The sequence below is a fragment of the Bolinopsis microptera genome, chromosome 10, assembly GCF_026151205.1.
Source record: "Bolinopsis microptera isolate Bmic1 chromosome 10, MBARI_Bmic_1.0, whole genome shotgun sequence".
NCBI classification, from domain to species: Eukaryota; Metazoa; Ctenophora; class Tentaculata; order Lobata; family Bolinopsidae; genus Bolinopsis; species Bolinopsis microptera.
Window position 1 is genome coordinate 14,524,661 of NC_087081.1, and position 21,404 is coordinate 14,546,064.

At 37.5% G+C, this 21,404-nt stretch overlaps 1 protein-coding gene across 1 annotated transcript; it reads left to right on the top strand.

The window, feature by feature from the left end:
- Nucleotides 1–14,424: 14,424 nt before the first annotated feature.
- Nucleotides 14,425–20,365, top strand: LOC134821657 (major surface-labeled trophozoite antigen 417-like). The gene is made up of 7 exons (XM_063832361.1): nucleotides 14,425–14,491; nucleotides 17,519–17,683; nucleotides 18,047–18,211; nucleotides 18,576–18,740; nucleotides 19,104–19,268; nucleotides 19,631–19,795; nucleotides 20,151–20,365. Exons 1-7 carry the CDS (start codon nucleotides 14,425–14,427, stop codon nucleotides 20,363–20,365), a joined length of 1,107 nt encoding a protein of 368 aa, XP_063688431.1.
- Nucleotides 20,366–21,404: the final 1,039 nt, after the last annotated feature.

Sequence of the window (21,404 nt, forward strand, 5' to 3'; positions counted from 1 at the left end):
ACGGAAATTTTGTATCGAATCTTGCTTGTGATCAGTCTACGATCGCTGGCAAACCTAATCTCCTTATCGGAGGAACAAGCGTGAAGTGCAACGACGGAAACCTGGAGTACTCTGGACAATCTACGTATCAGCCACAATGTTTAGGTAATATGAAAATATTATCTGTTAATTTTATTAGACTCCATTTTGTTGAATGACTTTGGATTTCTGTTATCTGGATAAAAGTAAATTGCTTTGACTTTGAATGGTCTTCACTCCAGACCCTTTCCAAACAAAATATTTGGATAATTAAAATTTGATGTTTACCAGAATTATTTTCAGGAAGTGAGTATTGAACACCAGGTGCCAGTTTTGTGTCATTTCCGGAATTATATAAATGTAAACTGTTAATCCAAGTAAAATTAATTTCTGTTACAAATTTTCCGATATCTGATCGAAAAAGAAATTGTAACTTCTTAAAATTTTGTACTATTCCTTCAACCTTTCAACAACATTCTGATTTGCGACCATTATATGGTGTATACCTAAATATTGCTATATATCAGACGAGTCTAAAAGCACATCATATTATTAACATTAATGTTCTTATCAGTATTATTATTAACTTTAATCAACCGTTATATGTTCTTCGAACTTCACTATAATACAGACCATGGTTAGTGATTAATTATGTGACTTGTTGCATTAATATATAATGCTATAAAAGTATTCCATCATTCAGTGACCGATAATATGGCCCCCGAGAGGATTCAAATTGGTGAAACTTCTACAATAACCTGCAAAGTTGGACCTACACCTTTCACGATTACCTCTCTGACTATGAGCATTGGCGACAAATCTATTGGAGTGGATAATACACCCACAGTTATGAAGGGGACTGCTGCCCCCGGTTTGTGGAATGCTACAGATTTCCAAAATATTTATATTTGTAATGGACAGAATCATCCATTAGTCAACAAGCATGTGCATGTTATACATGGGTGCCTGAAAATGCTCTTATCATACAATTACATCATTTCGGCTGAGAACTTGATTAATATGTACAAAAAACAAAGCATCCGAATCTTCAAAAACTATAATTAGTACAAATATTATGCTCTTGTTGGAGGTAATTACTATTCTTACAAATTCTTTGCAGGTAGTACAACAAATTCTTGCCCTTCAAGCCACCCATATGCTTTCAAAAGCGGGGCCGACTGCTGTGCCCACCCGGCTGAAGACAATAATGGAGGTGTTGATACTTGTGACGGAGGTCCGATAGGTTATCATAGTACTTGCTGTCTCAACTCTGCATCAGATTCATGCCCTTCTGCTCCCTGCAGCAACTATGGTCAGTGATCTTTATTTAGTTATCTAGGAGTGAATTTCTTAATTTAAGCTAATTGTCGAAACTGGTATGTATATCAGTAGTAAACACTGTTACAAATAGAGCCTCACAAATTGTTTCCCTCTTTTTTAAAATACTACATGGTTGACAGACACACTTACCCTTTTCATACTACAAATTATTTCACACACATTTTCTATTCCGAAAATTACGACGTGAATCTTCCATTCAGGTCTAATGCCCGCGACTGCAGTCTTTTCAAGCTCAGAATTCACGGTGCGTGGAAGTGAGAAAATCAATAACAAGGATGTCAAATGCACTTACACAGTCAAAGACTACGGATACACGGAGTCAACGAAAACTGTCAAATCGTATTTAACTGGTGAGTAAACTATCACGTTAAGCAGATAAGATGCATCCAATTTTTGAAGTAACCGACGAAATTAATTATACGTACCTAAATATTTTTTTCAGGTATTAAATCACACAAATTGGACTATCCTGGAAATTACTTTGAAAGTGACGCAGAAGGTGGTGCATTCACTGAAAATGCGATTCTCTTTGTTGAGGTTACACAGCTGGCAAAATAGGCGGAAGTAGGAATTAGCCATGAACCAGAATTCTTCTGTTCACATTTATTGCCGATCACTAAGATAATATTAATACGTATTAGAATTTCAGCTCTCTGCAAGGGTATTCATATTGGGCATTCTATAAAGCTATAACAGAAATCATATGTACTTATAACACCCTTATATAACTTTAACTCTGAATAAAGATTTGCAGGTGTACGTTGCAGATGGCGTTGATAAGATAGATGCTAGCTGGACGGACGACCAGGCAGCAACAGTACCTTGGTCCAACACATGGGTTAAGAGTGGTGTCCAAACTGGTATCACGGTATGTTACACGTGAGATTTTCAACAATTTAAGGCTCACATAAATGCTACAACGTGAAAATAAGGATACTTTGACAAGTTGTCTATGACTATAGCAGCTCAATCATCAAAATAATCTTTTCAGCAAATGTACAGCTCAAATGTTCCCGAAGCTTTGAAGAAAGTTGGAACCATAACTTTTAACGCTGAGTATGCTCAAACAGCTAAAGCAGATTTCCGATTCATATTACCAGTGAAAGGTATGCAAATAGCAAAGCAGTAACAGCTTAAAGTACTGTAGGTCATACACACACATGACACTTACATTAATTAATTTTTTGGCATCTAAAACCTCGCAGGAATAACCCTATATATGGCTATCTTGTTTAAATCGATCTCAAGAATTTTATTTTATTTCGGGATGACTATTTAATCAGACAGACTCATGGCTCAGAAAAATTTGAACTCTTATAGGTTACGACAAAAACTTGCTTAAGCTTCTTCATAAGGATGATCGTTGAACTTTAACCCGGCCGAGAAATCGTTTACGAACCTAACAAAGCAACAGCGGCTACGCCCGATACATGGGCAATCAAGAGATCTGATTTTGGCTTATTTTTATTTTTAAATTGGTCATATAACGAATATTTTTGAAAAAATTCAAATCCTATTTGCTCAGGAATTGAAAAAAAAAGCGATCTTGAAAATAATTCTAATATTTATTTTGTGAATAGGGAGTAAATACTATTCTCTGCTCACCATTTTGAAGATCGAATAATTGCCAATTAGTTGAATTTATATTTTATCCACTTTTGTGATACCCATAAATCACGACAAAACCCTTCTTTCAGAGTTTTGCAAAATCTCAGACCTAAAGGCAGTAGAAGGTGGAACTTGGAGCCCATCAGAAAGGGTCGACTTTATGTCTTTCGCTACCTTGACTTGTAAAGACAATTCGTATATTGAGGGTGATGGTTTGACGCAATGTGTTGGTAAATCAGGCACGGACGAGAGTATGTTCGACATCACAACTTACCCCCAGTGTATTGGTAAATTCAAACTCTGCTGATTCAATCTTAAACTCCTCCAAATTCAAAAAATACTTGTTTTCATCCGGTACGACCGGCCCTGAAGTGTTGTATACTCATTACACATTTATTCGATCATTGAGGGATCATACGAATATGTATAAGCCAGGAAATGCATTCCGTTAATGCTTGTAATGGAATCCACGCTTTAAATATCGTCTTAATCTTTCAGAACGTAAAACGGAGTTGAGGTGTGGAGAACTGAAAGCAACCCCTGATGGAAAAGTGGTTTTTGGAGGAAGTGACACTGCTCAATATGTCTGTGACTATGGCTATAAGCTGGTTGGAGAAGATAAGGTAATCTTGTCACATTACATGCGCATTAATTAAGGGGAGATACACCAAAACCGTTTTTGCTCCGAACATCGATTTTATTTTATATTATTTTTAAATAGACAAAAAGAATAAGATTGTACACCTTCAAAAATTTTTAAAAATATTCCCTCATCGAGAAAAAAAAATATTTTTCTTTTTCGAAAATTTTTAAAATTTGGAGAAGTCTGTCACTGTAATACCGATAGTTCGGCCATTTAAAAAGTTGTTTGGCTGATTTTTTTACTGAACATTACTTACACTCCGTACTAGAAGCCATTGAAAGGATTATATAATTGAACAATAAATGACCAAGTTACAGACCGAACAAGGTGAAAAAAGAAAAATTGGGATTTTTGCCTACCACCAAAGTTGTACATTTCACCACCCGCCCAGGTCATCAGATATCGCTTCAAAAATTCTTGTGAGTGTAGTTGATGATCATGGCAAGCTTTTTGGAACCGGATTTTTCTCAATTTTGAGTTTTAAGCTATGCAATGTGGCCTCAAACGACTTAGTAAAATTCATCGTAAAAAAGGGCAAAAAGGCAGATTTAAGGCTTAAAATACCTATAACTCAAAAAGTATCAGTTTTTTTGAAATAATTTTTACAGGATCGTAATCAGCTTGGTAAGACGAATCTTTTAGTACGACATTTATAATATTCAAAGCCACAAAATTTGTAAAAATATGTGTACAATTTGTACAAAATGTATACAAGGGGGGACCCTTGTGTTCGAGCTAGAAAATTATTTAAGACAATTTGTCTTCTAAAAGCACCTATTTGGTACTAAAAGATTCGTCTTACCAAGCTGATTACGATCCTGTAAAAATTATTTCAAAAAACTGATACTTTTTGAGTTATAGGTATTTTAAGCCTTAAATCTGCCTTTTTTGCCCTTTTTTACGATGAATTTTACTAAGTCGTTTGAGGCCACATTGCATAGCTTAAAACTCAAAATTGAGAAAAATCCGGTTCCAAAAAGCTTGCCATGATCATCAACTACACTCACAAGAATTTTTGAAGCGATATCTGATGACCTGGGCGGGTGGTGAAATGTACAACTTTGGTGGTAGGCAAAAATCCCAATTTTTCTTTTTTCACCTTGTTCGGTCTGTAACTTGATCATTTATTGTTCAATTATATAATCCTTTCAATGGCTTCTAGTACGGAGTGTAAGTAATGTTCAGTAAAAAAATCAGCCAAACAACTTTTTAAATGGCCGAACTATCGGTATTACAGTGACAGACTTCTCCAAATTTTAAAAATTTTCGAAAAAGAAAAATATTTTTTTTCTCGATGAGGGAATATTTTTAAAAATTTTTGAAGGTGTACAATCTTATTCTTTTTGTCTATTTAAAAATAATATAAAATAAAATCGATGTTCGGAGCAAAAACGGTTTTGGTGTATCTCCCCTTAACATGTACATAATTGCTGGCCGATTCATACATAAAATTTAAGCTGGCACTGCCAGACAAACAAGTATATTTTAATCCGCGAGAAGTGTCTCCTCTGTTTGACTATGATTGGTATTTTGCCATATTTTGGTCATGATTTTAAGTCAGTTACTGATCGAAATTCGAAGTGATCTGGTGATTACTTTGAAGCCTTTTAATTGATCTTTACTGAGTGAAACAATTTAGTTACATTATGTAAGTTGTAACCAAAACACTTTTCATCATCTAATAGCTATTTTCATAGGCGTACTCATGCGACAAGGAAACTGGACAGTGGTCTATTATTACAACAGAAAATCCTGACGGGGAGCCACCGATATGTCAAGGTTCGTTTTCTATCGGTAACCCTGAATAAGAACCCCTCTATTCTAAAAAAGATTGGGGGAAAATTCCCCGTCTATTTGTTATTAAAACAATATTTACCTTGAATTTCATTTCTATACTAACCTTGTGATCTGGAAACTACGATTTTCTGTTAAATTCATCCTATCCTAAGACTTTTTTTGCATACGAAATCGTGTAACTCAAAAACATTGTACAAACAAAAACAAGAAAATAACAATAACATACCGTGCACAAAAATTTTGTCTTAGACTAAGTATTATAATAACCCTTTGATCGTTTGATATTAGACTTCAGAGTTGCTTTTTCAGCCTTTATTTCCTTTTTTAATGACGTAAAAATACGTCTAAATAACGTAAAAACCTTTCAGAGCTAATCGCTGCCAGTTCGAGGAAAGTAGCTATTGAGCTTACAATGAAAGCTGGAGGTGCAATTAACTGTCAAGACGCCACTATTCGGAATTTGGTTAGAGACGGACTTACAAACAAATTAGAGGCCATTGGAAGTCTGCGGTGTACAACATCTCTAAACTGTAAATTCGAAGACTTCTCCTGCTCTTACGACACAGCTGCAAGTTCTGTTACCCTGAAATTCACACTAAACCAGATTGCGAATCTGATGGACAAAGACATATTAGACGGCGACGTGGAGAGGATAAAGGCTAGCGCCTTTGTATCATTCGAAATTAACACAGCAAGGAAACGTGCTGTTATCCTCATTAATGGAGCCGTTGTAAAAAAAGCAGAGACTGAAACAGCATGTCCAGCAAAATCTATCATGATCAATGATGAGTGCAGCGTGTGTTCACCTGGTTACGGACTTAACAGTGCCAAGGATGCATGCATGATCTGTAACTTTGGATCCTGGAGTACAGGGGGATACACGTCCTGTAATCTGTGTGTTAGCTCCACACTGACAACTCAACTGATGGGAGCAACCAATTCCATCAGCTGTATTCCTAAGACAGATGTCTGTGTGGTTGGTGGTACTCTCAGTCTCAACGGCAATCTCTTTCCACCCACAGGTTCAAGAGTGATACAAACCACTATTATCACAGGAGTTTGTCCAAGTGGAACCAATCAAGAGTTTCGAGTAAGCGACCGATTCTCGTGCAACCAGGAAAAATATCCTATTTGCTACGGTAAGTATTTCGATTGATATGGACGACAAACTGACAAACATTTATCAAGCATCTGTCAATGAAAATAAAAGAGTGAGAATATTGATAATTCTCATGTTCTTATGAAAGCTTTGGATGTATGATTAATATCGTTGACTCGATTACACGACCCCTAAACCACTTTCAGAGATGTGTAATTTGGCAAAGTACAACAAAACCGATCTGGAAGACAGAAACATCAAGAATGATTTCAACAAAAGGTGGATGTATCACAACGAACCTATCAAAATAACCTGTCTTAACGATTACGAATACAAGAAAGGCAATAGACCCGAATCCAAAACTTTTACTTGTGATGATGGGGAGATTGACATTGGACATTGCAAAAGTTAGTACATTCAACCAACTGTTTTAATACAAATCAGCAGTTTTACCAGAAAGTAAATTTAGTTATTTATATTGTGATAGTCTACGATCGAAACCTGTGTGTGTGTGTGAATAATAGTAAGTACAAATATTATCTACAGGGGGGGGGGGGGGGGGCAAATGTTAGTACACAAACGTCGGGGTTTATTTCTGAGTGACTGATTGAAATAATACTTTCTGGTATGACATTTGAGGAGTACATCAAATCAAATAATAACGATGTTATAATAAACAATATCATTGATTACGTGGTACCTGGTACCACTACCAGGTGATTTGATTGACAGTTGACAGTAGATCCGCACTATTGTATCAATATGGGAATTATACAGAAAGCCCAATTATGATTTCGTAGGCTAGACGCTATCACACGATTACTCCACCAATTTTGTTGACGAGATTAACAAATTATTTGATAACTTTGTTATTTTGAATCTGTTTCGCGTCATCTTTTCAGATTATATTCCACATTCAATTACTTATTGCGATATCGTAAAATGGAGTTTCTAGAATTTTGCAAACACGAGTATAAGCTATTCGATGTTGATTGGGTGTGGCCTCTAAAAATCTAATTTACAAATTTTGATAACGGATTCTTCGGCTAAATATTTATAGTATAAAAGTATTTGCAAAGTTAAAGTAACCAATATTTTATAAGACCCAATGTATGTGTAGTGACTTTGCCCCCCCCCCCCCCTCCCTGCTGGTTATTACGTGCAATGTGCGTAGATAATAAAACGTGTACGTTCGCGTTTCTGGGGCAGCATAAAAATAACTCTTCAGATTATATATAATTGTTTGTTGGATTAGCTATTTTGATATAAATAGAGTGAAACAACTATTAATACTTTAATAGAAGATAACCCTACAACATCGTTCAATCAATTTCAGAAATAGTCGATGAAGTGTTAATTACAGTGACAGTTATCATCGTCATCATAGTCCTGGCATTCTTAGTTCTTGTCATATTGTTCACTCTAAAGAGAAAGGGGAAAATCCAAACGAAGAGGTTTGTTAAGTTTTATTATACTACTTTTAGCGTCTAAACAATTACTCATTACTGTCATGAAAATGTAACTAGGTCGGTCCGAGCTAATAGTTGTTACCAGACCTGCTGCGCACGACTATTAGCTCGGTCTCACCTATTAGCTCGGACCTAGTTACATTTTCATGACAGTTATAATAACTGTAAAATCAAAAAATTCAGCTTTAAAATTGTTAAATAGCACAAAAAGCCAAACATTATTAACATCATGTTTCCAGAAACAAGAAAACCCAAGAAATAGAAATGGGAAGCAAACCGACAAGAAGCACATACATCGTTGAAAACAGTGGCGTTATTGAGACAGAAAACTAGATACCATGCATTTTATAAGGGACTTTAATAAGTTTTTATTTTATTGCAAATCTCTCTTGTGACCATATTTTCAATTTAATAAAAATGGACCTGTAATTTGATTAAAACAGTAGAAGTCCATAAATACATGATGTTACATCTTCATGACAGTAAGTTTATAATTTTTATAATCAATTATTGCAGTATAGCAAAATGTGCATATTCAACAGATATGCTAATGTAAATATACACTATTAAACTATAACATTGATGTTATCACATTTTTCGTGGCGTTTGAAAATGCTTCTGTTTTTCTCATTTTTCCAAATTCATCGTAACATAAGTACAATTTTGCCGCTAACATACAGGGACCCTCAATGACTCGAGCCTTCATCAAAACGCTTAAAACCTGGAGTTTTACTTTTTATTTTTATTTCCTACGAAAATTGTACAAACGAAATGTTTGTATAAATGGGTATTATAATTGTATGATTTTTTCATTCAGCTAAAAGCTTATTAATGCTTTTCAAACAAAGTTCCAAAGAATTCTTCATGTAGTGCATCCTGGGTTCGGACAGGATATGCCCGTTTAAAATATTTCCATCACGTTACATTACATAATTCTGAAACATATATTATATTTACAATAAATTATGCAATATCACAACATTACAATCAACAAAATAAATCGAATCACAGAAACAAAATAAATTTATGATAAACAAAATAACTAAAGATATTGACATACTGCAATTTTAACCTCCAATTATTTTCATCCTTGAACTTCGTCATTATTGTCTTTTTATCATCAGCAGATAGAACTACCCTTTCGTCATGGCTGGTAAATATGTTTGAGTAAAAATTGTGATAGGGCAATGTTACAACATTCGAAGAATAAAATAAAATTATACATTGTGAACATGAATGTGAATGCACATACATCATTACAACAAGAAATGGGGTCAAACTTCTTATCTGGGCGAAATACAGTGCGTTTAGAACTGCTGTACTGTGGTCCAATTGTCGCTTTGTATTAGGATAGCTTCCGGGATGTTGTGCTAATGTGACACCTGCAAACGTCCATACTTACAAGACTTGAATAAACAATCTCAAAGTGTAACAGGGATGCACGTTTGTCAGGGTGCAAGTTCGTTCACATGATACTGCCGACGCTAGAACAAACATCTTCACGGAAAAGCATTGCACTGTAAAGATAACATCTAGACAGTATTTTGCATATTCGTTCATCGGTCGATACAATTGGTACAACGTGGTAATTGTTCTCGCCTTACTCCCTACGTGTTACGTGATTATTATCAAGTTTCGCCATGTAAGCTGATTGGGACCAGATTCTTGTGCTTCATCCTTAATCTAGCTTGCAGTTTTACTTTTAGACGGCAGAACGTCATAAAATCTCGTCAATCTGCTGGACGAAGTCTTTAATGCCATTTAATTTTATCATGTAAGAGAATTATTATATATTTATTTCATGAAATGAGAATAGAGTATATCACAACCGTACCCGTGTTGGAGTCAATGACAAAATGGTTTCTTTTGACTATCCCTCCTGTAACACACAGGGTGGGCCAAAAGTCAGTGTGCAAATTAAACGTTGGCCTTAATAGCTCAGTCACTGAGTGCCCAATTGAAATACTTCCTTCTGGTATGACTTAGTACCACCACTGGTTCGAGGAATTTGTCAACTCGAAAAATATTCGCGTTCATTTTTTTCAAATGGAGGTTCATTTTCACATTTATTTGATAGTTTGGATAGTCGGATCAAGCTAAATGTTATTGAATTGTGTTTGGCCATTCGAATTACGTTTGTCCTGAAAGAATAAGAACTGTAGCTTCTCAGATGACCGAGATATGAAGCATAACGAGTTTATTCATTACGTGTGATCAGGTGATTGGTTTACCTAATCACGTGATAAGGTGACCCCGTTAACTACCCCGTTAAACATTATGGGAATTGTTAAGGGTGCCCAATTAAGGTGTTGTGTCACGGTGTCACATAATCACCTAGTCAATTTTGTTAACGAGATACACAAAATGCTTGATAACTTCGTCATTTCTAATCCGTTTTGCCTCATGTTTTCAGATCATATGCAACATTTGATAATCTACCGTCTCTAAAAAAATTAGGCGTTCAGCATGTTCAAAGAAAACAATATAGGTGTTTTAATATTGAATGGGCGTGGTCTAAAATATTCGAATTTTCAAATTTTGACGACGGAATCCTCGAACCAGTAAGTACAGTATGCCAACTGCAAAGCAACAGCTCTCAAATATAAAACACGGCGGAGGTATAAGACCCAACGTTTGCACACTGACTTTTGGCCCACCCTGTACTTTTCACTTATAAAGCCCAGCCTAAATATTCTTTGTGATCTGTTATAGCACTTTCGCGAAGGTTTCTTCGCCCAAAAGCCTGAAGCTCACTGCTCAGTACATACTCATAATATCAAAATATTCAATTCATTATTATTGAATCCAATCTAATTCAAATGACTCAAATATCTAATTCAAAAATTTAATTCAAATATTTAATTCAAATATTTAATTCAAATATTTAATTCAATCACGTGGTTAGGTGAAAGCACATGGTTAGGAGAAGTCTTAAGATACTTTCCATGATCACCGGCAATGAACTATAAACACATCATGCTTGATATCTCGGTTATAATCTTAAATGACTAGCTAGAGCGTCCACAGGTGAAGTATGCGCTCATTTAGTGCCACTCTCCTACTGCTAATGTGTCTACAGACCTAGAAAACACTTTTACCATCGGCTGGCTAAAGTTGAACTTGGAAATAAGACAGGATATTGTGTCGCACTAGAATACGCTACCTGGATCATAGTACGATTGCCGTTTAATACCAAGTCTTCCAAGAAGGTGATTTGGACATCATCAAATGGTCAACTGCATCAGAATGACCACATCCTCATTCGCTCCAAATGGCAGAAACTGTGAGTCATAGTCATGGCCATTAAAATAAGTTTATAACAATGTCGATATTTTGGTAAATGTCTAGCTTTCTGTCAGAAAATAAATTTATGGTTTCTGTAGGGGGTAATTAGATATAAATTACAGTACAGCTGTACTTACACCCACATTCACAAGCATGCAATGATGCAAGCTCACCTGGTCCAATGAGCGGGAACCTGGGAACAAGCTCTGATGACGTCATAGTCACGTGACCTCAGGCTCATAATCACGTGACCTCAGACCCAATCAATTGGGTTCTGGCCTGGTCAGCCCCCTGTCACCCGATCTTGAGGTGACGTACGACACCTCGTTAACCCAATCAATGTCTGGAAGGCTGCAAATTGTCACATGCTAAACTCACAAGGGTCTTACAGAGTTGTGCGAGATGACGATACATAGAGGCCGCAGAAATATGACGATTACCAGATCCTGGTGGGACCTTAGCGATCCATGATATCATGAGAGGCCCAAGAGTCATACACTAAACCATCAGTATAATCAATCTGACCACTGGATTGTGGAGGCAACCCTCAAGCTGTTATTAAGGGCCAACATCACCTGGCCCAAAGTTATAAAGCATCATTAAAAAATGATGCGCCGACGTCAGCGGCCTTCCAACCAGAGCTCCAGGACAAGTTCAATACCTTTATGTTCATTTAAATTATAAGAAAATTAAATCTCATTCTTAATGATTGTGGGGATTATTTTTTTGTTTATTATAGTGGTTTGACTTTTGAATCGTTTAATCCGTTTAATCCGTTGAATACCTTTATGGACCAAGAAAACGAGTTGGATGACTTTGTCCAACACAACATGATAAGCCAAAGACGATTTACAGAAATGTTTTGAAAGCTCCTGCTAAATGGTTTGATTTAGTTCCTCGGGCACAATGAGAGGTTAAGTGCGCTTTGCGAAGTTGACAATTATAGTGGTGATACGTTGGTTGTCAAATTTGTCGTCGACGGAGAGGTATACATATTAGAATATTGCCTTCTTATTTGCACAATGGCTGAAACTGTCCGAGAAAGTGCAAGACAGTCTCATATTCATCACGCACATAAGACATTCGAAATTCATGTTTTAACTGTTTACTCTACTCCTCAGTTAGAGAAAAATGTAACTTCCATCCCAAACTGACCTAGCCGGTTTTCTATCCATTAAAACTCTAGACCCTACAAAATTTACTGCCACAGCAAGAGCAATCCATTCAATTCTCACTGGAATACAAGGAATACAAGGAATACAAGGAATATGAATACAAGGAATACAAATTTAAAATCTTAAGCTACAATAATAACTGTTAAGATAATAACAATATCATAAGATTTGAATTTATTATATTAATATAACTTAAACTAAAGTGAAAAATAAAAATTTTGACAAAAAAAATATATTTTGTTTACTTACTTTACTTTGGGCGATCCTCAATCGAAATCCCATTCACTGTCTGCCTCCACACGTCTCGATCGCACATAACAGTTCGAAGGTCGTCTAACTGGAGCCCAGTGTCACGAGCTACTACGTCCAGGAAGGTGAGTGGTCTCCTTCCACGGCCCGATTGGGCAAGTCGCACGGGGAGGATAGTGGAGATAACTTGGTCAGAAGCTCTCATGCAATGCCCAGCAAATCTGGAACGCCTCGACGCAACCACTGAGGCAATAGATGGAAGGTTGCCATAGATCTGCTTGAGGGTTGGATGCTTCTTCCACGAGATGTTCTTGGCCTTCATTAAAAGACGGGTGTAGCATCCGTTGAGGCGTTTCTCAAGCTGCTTGTTTATGGTCCATGTCTCTGATCCATAGAGCAATACTGGTTCGACACAGGCTCTAAAGAACTTGACTTTCAGTTGTTCGGAAATGCCAGAGGACCAGACTTTTTGCAGTTTAATACAGGCTGACCAGGCCATTCCTTTCCTTGTGTTGAAATCCTTTCTACTGTCCGCAATGAAAGAGCCGAGGTATTTAAAGTCATCAACCTGTTTAATCTGGCGGCCTGAGATAGAATGTAAGTCGACAGTGTCAGGGATATTGATGGTCATGAACTCGGTCTTAGAAGCATTCATAGCAAGACCAACTTGTTTACAGTCGCCTTGGTAATGCTCTAATGCTTGAGCCAGGCCACTTTGCACTCGTTGTTGCGCGAAAAGAAACAAAAGCGCTGGTAGTGGCAAATGTAGCAACGACTCTCGTGAGGTGGACTTGACTTTCATTCGTGATTAATTCAATGATTTCACTGTTGTTGCTGATGAATTTGAGGACGTTTGCTCCAGGGATGATAGTGCAAACAGAATAAGATGTCGCAGATGGTTTGATTGAATTTGATATGATTGACTGGATCTTGTCTAGGACTTTTCGCCTCGATGCAGCGTTAAGATCACAATGGTTAAGGAAGTGATCTTCATTCTCAATAATACCAGAACCTAAGACTATATTGCACCAGGAGCATATTCGCTCATCGCGAGGAGTTTTATTATATCGGCCAAGTTCAATTTCTAGTCGATGTGCACTGATCCGCAGTCTTGTGATATTAGCACGGTCTGCATATTTAATGACAATGTCTAGGTAATACTCTTTGTTAAATTTGGATTTTAGGTCACAATAGAATTCTAATTTCCGAGAAGTGTTGATACAGGACCTCCAATATTCTCTAAAGCTACATTTCAAAGTTTTAGTAATGACGTGTGGTGTGAATATTTTACTCCCGATGGGCTGTGTTGCAGTTGATTGCGGAGGAATTCGTTTCTTGAAACCGTTGTGAATAAGAAAGTCCTCTTTTGGTGGTTTTGCGATACTCGGGTTTCTTTCGAAAATGTGAACGAACAATATACAGCCTACTATAACTATAAGAGCCCAGATTTCCACTCTAATACTGGCCAGTGCATAATGCTATAAGACCTCAAAATAAAATTTCAGAATTACAACTATTGTGTACTCAATAAAGTAATTACCACTTTTGAATCCTTGTATCCTTGTATCCTAGGACATGCACTGGTGTCTTTCGCGAACATTTTCTTTGTAATTAGTGTTTATTTACGTGACCTGTGAAAGTTTATTTGTAAAGATAAGAAAATGATCACCAATAACTAACTCACTACTCAGTAAAGGAAGGTTTCTTATCTGTTATCTAAAGAAGTCACGCAGCTTTGCAATGGGGACAAACCTTGTCCGAACTGGCTTGCTATGTTTCCTTCTGTTTGGGATAGTCCACTGTGAAGGTAAGTGCGTATTATGAAAAGGCGCGTACTATATCTCCGCAAATTTTGAAGCACTGAATGACGTGCAAGAGTCAAAATTTGATTTTTCTCGTTGGATGGTGAGATGTAAGATATACAAGGGGCCATTCATAAAAGTAAGCCTGTGAAATCCGTTGAGTATATTATATACTCACATCTTAAGCCAAAAATTATTTTTCATAAAACAGGCAATCCTGAATCCACGAATCTTAACTCGTAAGCAGAGCCTCAGGATACAATTTGCCTCATATTTTGGGCTCACTAGCTCAAACATTTTGCTCACTGAAACTAAGTCTCGACTTAGCGAATCTACGTTTTGACTACATTGGATTACGATCAAATTATACGTATATATAAAGTGAGTATAAAGGTACGCAGATCTAGTGTTTCCGCTCTTATCTTTCGGTGTATGACCACTTGGATTACAATTTATACATGTCGTGAACCGAAATTTTAACTCTATTTTTACACAAAAAAGAGTTAATCGATAAAATTCTTACAATCATAAGACCGATTTTGCCCGCTGCGGCATTACCTCATTACTACGCCACACGCGTACTGTCCTGTGATGCTTATCTTTTGTTAAGTTTTACTATCGCATTACCAAGTTTGATACTCCTATTTGTATTTTGTATACGGATATCGTTGTATTAATCAGATAGGAGATAAACCACCATTTAAACTCAGTGTGAAAGTAGAAATGATAGACTACTCACAATAGAGGTGCCGCTAAGGGCATCCTTTATAAATTGACAGAACGCGGGCACAGTTGATCGGGATCACTCTGAGCTGTATTCACGTTCAGAGCTTTTCTTATAACCTTCCTCTTATTATCTTGTTATATCCTGCACTGTAAGGCATCACTTTCTCATTGCATATCATGCCTCTGGGCCAGCCATTGTTTATGATTACGAACAGCGTGCTATAATATACATATCAAAAGTGATATGGGACCTCAAGGATAAAAATATTGACTATAGCATAGACCGGAAGATAATATAAGCGATAGACTGAAATACTGATGTCAACAAGAAAAGTTTAGTAATTGTACAATTAGTACTACTTTAAGTTTATGAGGTCCCATCGCAGATGCTGGAAAGAAATTCCTGTGAATCAAATGCAACTATTGTATGTGAACACCCGCACACACTTTGACACTTATCCAATATTCAAATAAAAGCAAACTATCCCTAAAAGGTTACTTCGAATTTTAGGCTGCTCGCCAGCGGCTCAAACTTGCAACTAATATTTTACTAAACTCGACTATACTTGCAGAAGATTGTATCGCGGGCCAGTTTCTGGATCAGACAAATGGCTGTACAGACTGTCCGGCAGATGAATGGAGTGCAGCAGCAAACACAGCTGCTTCCTGCACTGCCTGTCCAACTGGAAAAGAGGTAGCCACTGGAAAAGGAACACAAGAAAGTGACTGTACATGGAGTAAGTTGTTGTTTCCTAACAAGAATTGCGCCCCGTGTTTCGTTTTGGCGGACATTAGATTTCCGTTCACTATAACTATAAATATAAGCTCCAATCAGCTCACTTCATAATAATAATATTGATACACATCAGTACACTATACTACGCATGCCACGTACAAATTGGGCTTATAACCTAATACTATACATAGCATAGTATACATTAAAATACACTCGCGCCGCGCATTCATTGACAGGCTAGCTATATACGTTACATCATATCTCCCCAAGCAATACTCGCGCGCTGCACTGCGCGCTAGTTCTCTAGTTGTCATGGTAACGGACGGAAAGAATGATACCATATCTAAACCCACCTACAACTATCTCCAAAATCCACGTTTTTCTGCAAAATTAAAAACGTCCATTCGTAACCTTTCACTATTGCCTTTTTACAAAAGGGTGAACGGAAAAAATTGGTGGGACCAAAGGGATTCATCCTGAAATTTATGTTAATCTTAGAAATGCAATAATGTATGCAAATAAACATAGACTGAAACACTGACGTCAACAAGCAAAGTAAAGTAATTGTACAGGGTGGGCCAAAAGTCAGTGTGCAAACGTTTGCCTTAATAGCTCAGTCACTGAGTGCCCAATTGAAATACTTCCTTCTGGTATGACTTAGTACCACCACTGGTTCGAGGAATTTGTCAACTCGAAAAATATTCGCGTTCATTTTTTTCAAATGGAGGTTCATTTTCACATTTTTTTGATAGTTTGGATAATCGGATCAAGCTAAATGTTATTGAATTGTGTTTGGCCATTCGAATTACGTTTGTCATGAAAGAATTAGAACTGTAGCTTCTCAGATGACCGAGATATGAAGCATAACAAGCTTGTTCATTACGTGTGATCAGGTGATTGGTTAACCTAATCACGTGATAAGGTGACCCCGTTAACTACCCCGTTAAACATTATGGGAATTGTTAAGGGTGCCCAATTAAGGTGTCGTGTCACGGTGTCACATAATCACCCAGTCAATTTGTTAACAAGATACACAAAATGCTTGTTAACTTCGTCATTTCTAATCCGTTTTGCCTCATTTTTTCAGATCATATGCAACATTTGATTATCTACCGTCTCTAAAAAAATTAGGCGTTCAGGATTTTCAGAGAAAACAATATAGGTGTTTTAATATTGAATGGGCGTGGTCTGAAATATTCGAATTTTCAAATTTTGACGACGGAATCCTCGAACCAGTAAGTACAGTATGCCATCTGCAAAGCAACAGCTCTCAAATATAAAACTCAGCGGAGGTATAAGACCCAACGTTTGCACACTGACTTTTGGCCCACCCTGTACAATTAATACTACTTTACGTTTATGAGGTCCCATCACAGATGCTCGAAAGGAATTTCTGTGATTCAAATGCAACTATTGTATGTGAACACCCGCACACACTTTGACACTTATCCAATATTCAAATAAAAGCAAACCATCCCTAAAAAGCTAAAAGGGTACTTCGAATTTTAGGCTGCTCGCCAGCGGCTCAAACTTGCAACTAATATTTTACTAAACTCGACTATACTTGCAGAAGATTGTATCGCGGGCCAGTTTCTGGATCAGACAAATGGCTGTACAGACTGTCCGGCAGATGAATGGAGTGCAGCAGCAAACACAGCTACTACCTGCACTGCCTGTCCAACTGGAAAAGAGGTAGCCACTGGAAAAGGAACACAAGAAAGTGACTGTACATGGAGTAAGTTGTTGTTTCCTAAAAATTGGTGTGACCAAAGGGATTCATCCTGAAATTTATGTTAATCTTAGAAATGCAATAATGTATGCGAATAAACATAGACTGAAATACTGACGTCAACAAGCAAAGTTTAGTCATTGTACAATTATGTTACTGTACGTTTATGGGGTCCCATCACAGATGCTCGAAAGGAATTTCTGTGAATCAAATGCAACTATTGTATGTGAACACCCGCACACACTTTGACACTTATCCAATATTCAAATAAAAGCAAACCATCCCTAAAAGGGTACTTCGAATTTTAGGCTGCTCGACAGCGGCTCAAACTTGCAACTAATATTTTACTAAATTCGACTATACTTGCAGAAGATTGTATTGCGGGCCAGTTTCTGGATCAGACAAATGGCTGTACAGACTGTCCGGCAGATGAATGGAGTGCAGCAGCAAACACAGCTACTACCTGCACTGCCTGTCCAACTGGAAAAGAGGTAGCCACTGGAAAAGGAACACAAGAAAGTGACTGTACATGGAGTAAGTTGTTGTTTCCTAAAAATTGGTGTGACCAAAGGGATTCATCCTGAAATTTATGTTAATCTTAGAAATGCAATAATGTATGCAAATAAACATAGACTGAAACACTGACGTCAACAAGCAAAGTTTAGTAATTGTACAATTAATACTACTTTACGTTTATGAGGTCCCATCACAGATGCTCGAAAGGAATTTCTGTGATTCAAATGCAACTATTGTATGTGAACACCCGCACACACTTTGACACTTATCCAATATTCAAATAAAAGCAAACCATCCCTAAAAGGGTACTTCGAATTTTAGGCTGCTCGCCAGCGGCTCAAACTTGCAACTAATATTTGACTAAACTCGACTATACTTGCAGAAGATTGTATTGCGGGCCAGTTTCTGGATCAGACAAATGGCTGTACAGACTGTCCGGCAGATGAATGGAGTGCAGCAGCAAACACAGCTACTACCTGCACTGCCTGTCCAACTGGAAAAGAGGTAGCCACTGGAAAAGGAACACAAGAAAGTGACTGTACATGGAGTAAGTTGTTGTTTCCTAAAAATTGGTGTGACCAAAGGGATTCATCCTGAAATTTATGTTAATCTTAGAAATGCAATAATGTATGCAAATAAACATAGACTGAAACACTGACGTCAACAAGCAAAGTTTAGTCATTGTACAATTATGTTACTGTACGTTTATGGGGTCCCATCACAGATGCTCGAAAGGAATTTCTGTGAATCAAATGCAACTATTGTATGTGAACACCCGCACACACTTTGACACTTATCCAATATTCAAATAAAAGCAAACCATCCCTAAAAGGGTACTTCGAATTTTAGGCTGCTCGACAGCGGCTCAAACTTGCAACTAATATTTGACTAAACTCGACTATACTTGCAGAAGATTGTATTGCGGGCCAGTTTCTGGATCAGACAAATGGCTGTACAGACTGTCCGGCAGATGAATGGAGTGCAGCAGCAAACACAGCTACTACCTGCACTGCCTGTCCAACTGGAAAAGAGGTAGCCACTGGAAAAGGAACACAAGAAAGTGACTGTACATGGAGTAAGTTGTTGTTTCCTAAAAATTGGTGTGACCAAAGGGATTCATCCTGAAATTTATGTTAATCTTAGAAATGCAATAATGTATGCAAATAAACATAGACTGAAACACTGACGTCAACAAGCAAAGTTTAGTAATTGTACAATTAATACTACTTTACGTTTATGAGGTCCCATCACAGATGCTCGAAAGGAATTTCTGTGATTCAAATGCAACTATTGTATGAACACCCGCACACACTTTGACACTTATCCAATATTCAAATAAAAGCAAACCATCCCTAAAAGGGTACTTCGAATTTTAGGCTGCTCGCCAGCGGCTCAAACTTGCAACTAATATTTGACTAAACTCGACTATACTTGCAGAAGATTGTATTGCGGGCCAGTTTCTGGATCAGACAAATGGCTGTACAGACTGTCCGGCAGATGAATGGAGTGCAGCAGCAAACACAGCTACTACCTGCACTGCCTGTCCAACTGGAAAAGAGGTAGCCACTGGAAAAGGAACACAAGAAAGTGACTGTACATGGAGTAAGTTGTTGTTTCCTAAAATTTGGTGGGACCAAAGGGATTCATCCTGAAATTTATGTTAATCTTAGAAATGCAATAATGTATGCGAATAAACATAGACTGAAACACTGACGTCAACAAGCAAAGTTTAGTAATTGTACAATTAATACTACTTTACGTTTATGAGGTCCCATCACAGATGCTCGAAAGGAATTTCTGTGATTCAAATGCATGTGAACACCCGCACACACTTTGACACTTATCCAATATTCAAATAAAAGCAAACCATCCCTAAAAGGGTACTTCGAATTTTAGGCTGCTCGCCAGCGGCTCAAACTTGCAACTAATATTTGACTAAACTCGACTATACTTGCAGAAGATTGTATTGCGGGCCAGTTTCTGGATCAGACAAATGGCTGTACAGACTGTCCGGCAGATGAATGGAGTGCAGCAGCAAACACAGCTACTACCTGCACTGCCTGTCCAACTGGAAAAGAGGTAGCCACTGGAAAAGGAACAAAAGAAAGTGACTGCACATGGAGTAAGTTGTTCTTTCCTAAAACTTGGAGGGACCAAAGGGATTCATCCTGACATTTATGTTAATCTTAGAAATGCAATAATGTATGCGAATAAACATAGACTGAAATACTGACATCAACAAGAAAAGTTTATTAATTGTACAATTAGTTAATTCCCAAAAATTTGGGCGACAAAAAATTTGAGCGGGCCTCTCGCCCAAATTTTTCGCAGACCAAATTAATTGCATAAATCTTTTCCGTCTGCTAAATTTTTTGCTAACCAAACTTTTGGCATTTGGCCTGTGGCCCTGAAATCTATAGAAAGATGGCTTTTTCTTCATATCCAAGTGAAATAATATTTGAAATTTTAATTTACTAAACTGCTTAAACTTGTTGAAGATTCCGGACCAACTTTGCAATCCCTTCAAAACAAGGCTGAAAAGGCTCGTGAGCGCATCAGGAAAACCCACCAAAAGAAAATTCAGTTTCATCTCAACAAACAGGGAACAGAAGCCAACCCTCCTTCTTCAAATTCCAAACGCAAGAAGTGGAGAAAAGCATCTGCCGAAAAGAAGAAGGCCAGGCGCAAACGCTACCAGAAAAACAAGCAGAACCGGAAAAAGTTATGGTTGGAACAGAGAGTCAAGGAGATATCGTCCACAGTTGTGAGAAATCTCTCCCATGTAGAAGTCCCCGATATAGCATTTTTGTATCTGGCCAAAGGCTTGAACTTTGTGGAAAGTAAAAAGGCAAGTAAGGAAGACCTTCAGTATGACACCAAAGAGTTCTTACGTAAAGTTTCATGGAAGGCGTTCTTTCATGATAACCCAACTGAGAACAATAGTTTCAACGAAGACGAACATCCTGGCTTAAGGATACCTTCAAGAAGGCATCCTGAGTACAGCAACCCGCTCTTTGATGAAATAAAAACAAAACTGATGGGTTTCGTAAACAGCTTCATGCCTGCTGACCCAAAGTCTAACCTGACACCAGCAGAGAGGAGAGGGAAGAGATGGATTTTGAAAAATATAGAAGATGAGAACATCTTTGTCACCAAAGCTGACAAAGGAGGATCGACCTTGATTCTTGACTATAAGGAAGCTGTGGAATGT

What these genes read in the sequence shown, in the direction of transcription:
- LOC134821657 (XM_063832361.1), top strand. Translation starts at nt 14,425, where the DNA reads ATGGGGACAAACCTTGTCCGAACTGGCTTGCTATGTTTCCTTCTGTTT. An exon ending in AGAAAGTGACTGTACATGGA is followed by an intron (nt 17,684 to 18,046) that starts GTAAGTTGTTGT and finishes CTATACTTGCAG; the next exon opens with AAGATTGTATTGCGGGCCAG. An exon ending in AGAAAGTGACTGTACATGGA is followed by an intron (nt 18,741 to 19,103) that starts GTAAGTTGTTGT and finishes CTATACTTGCAG; the next exon opens with AAGATTGTATTGCGGGCCAG.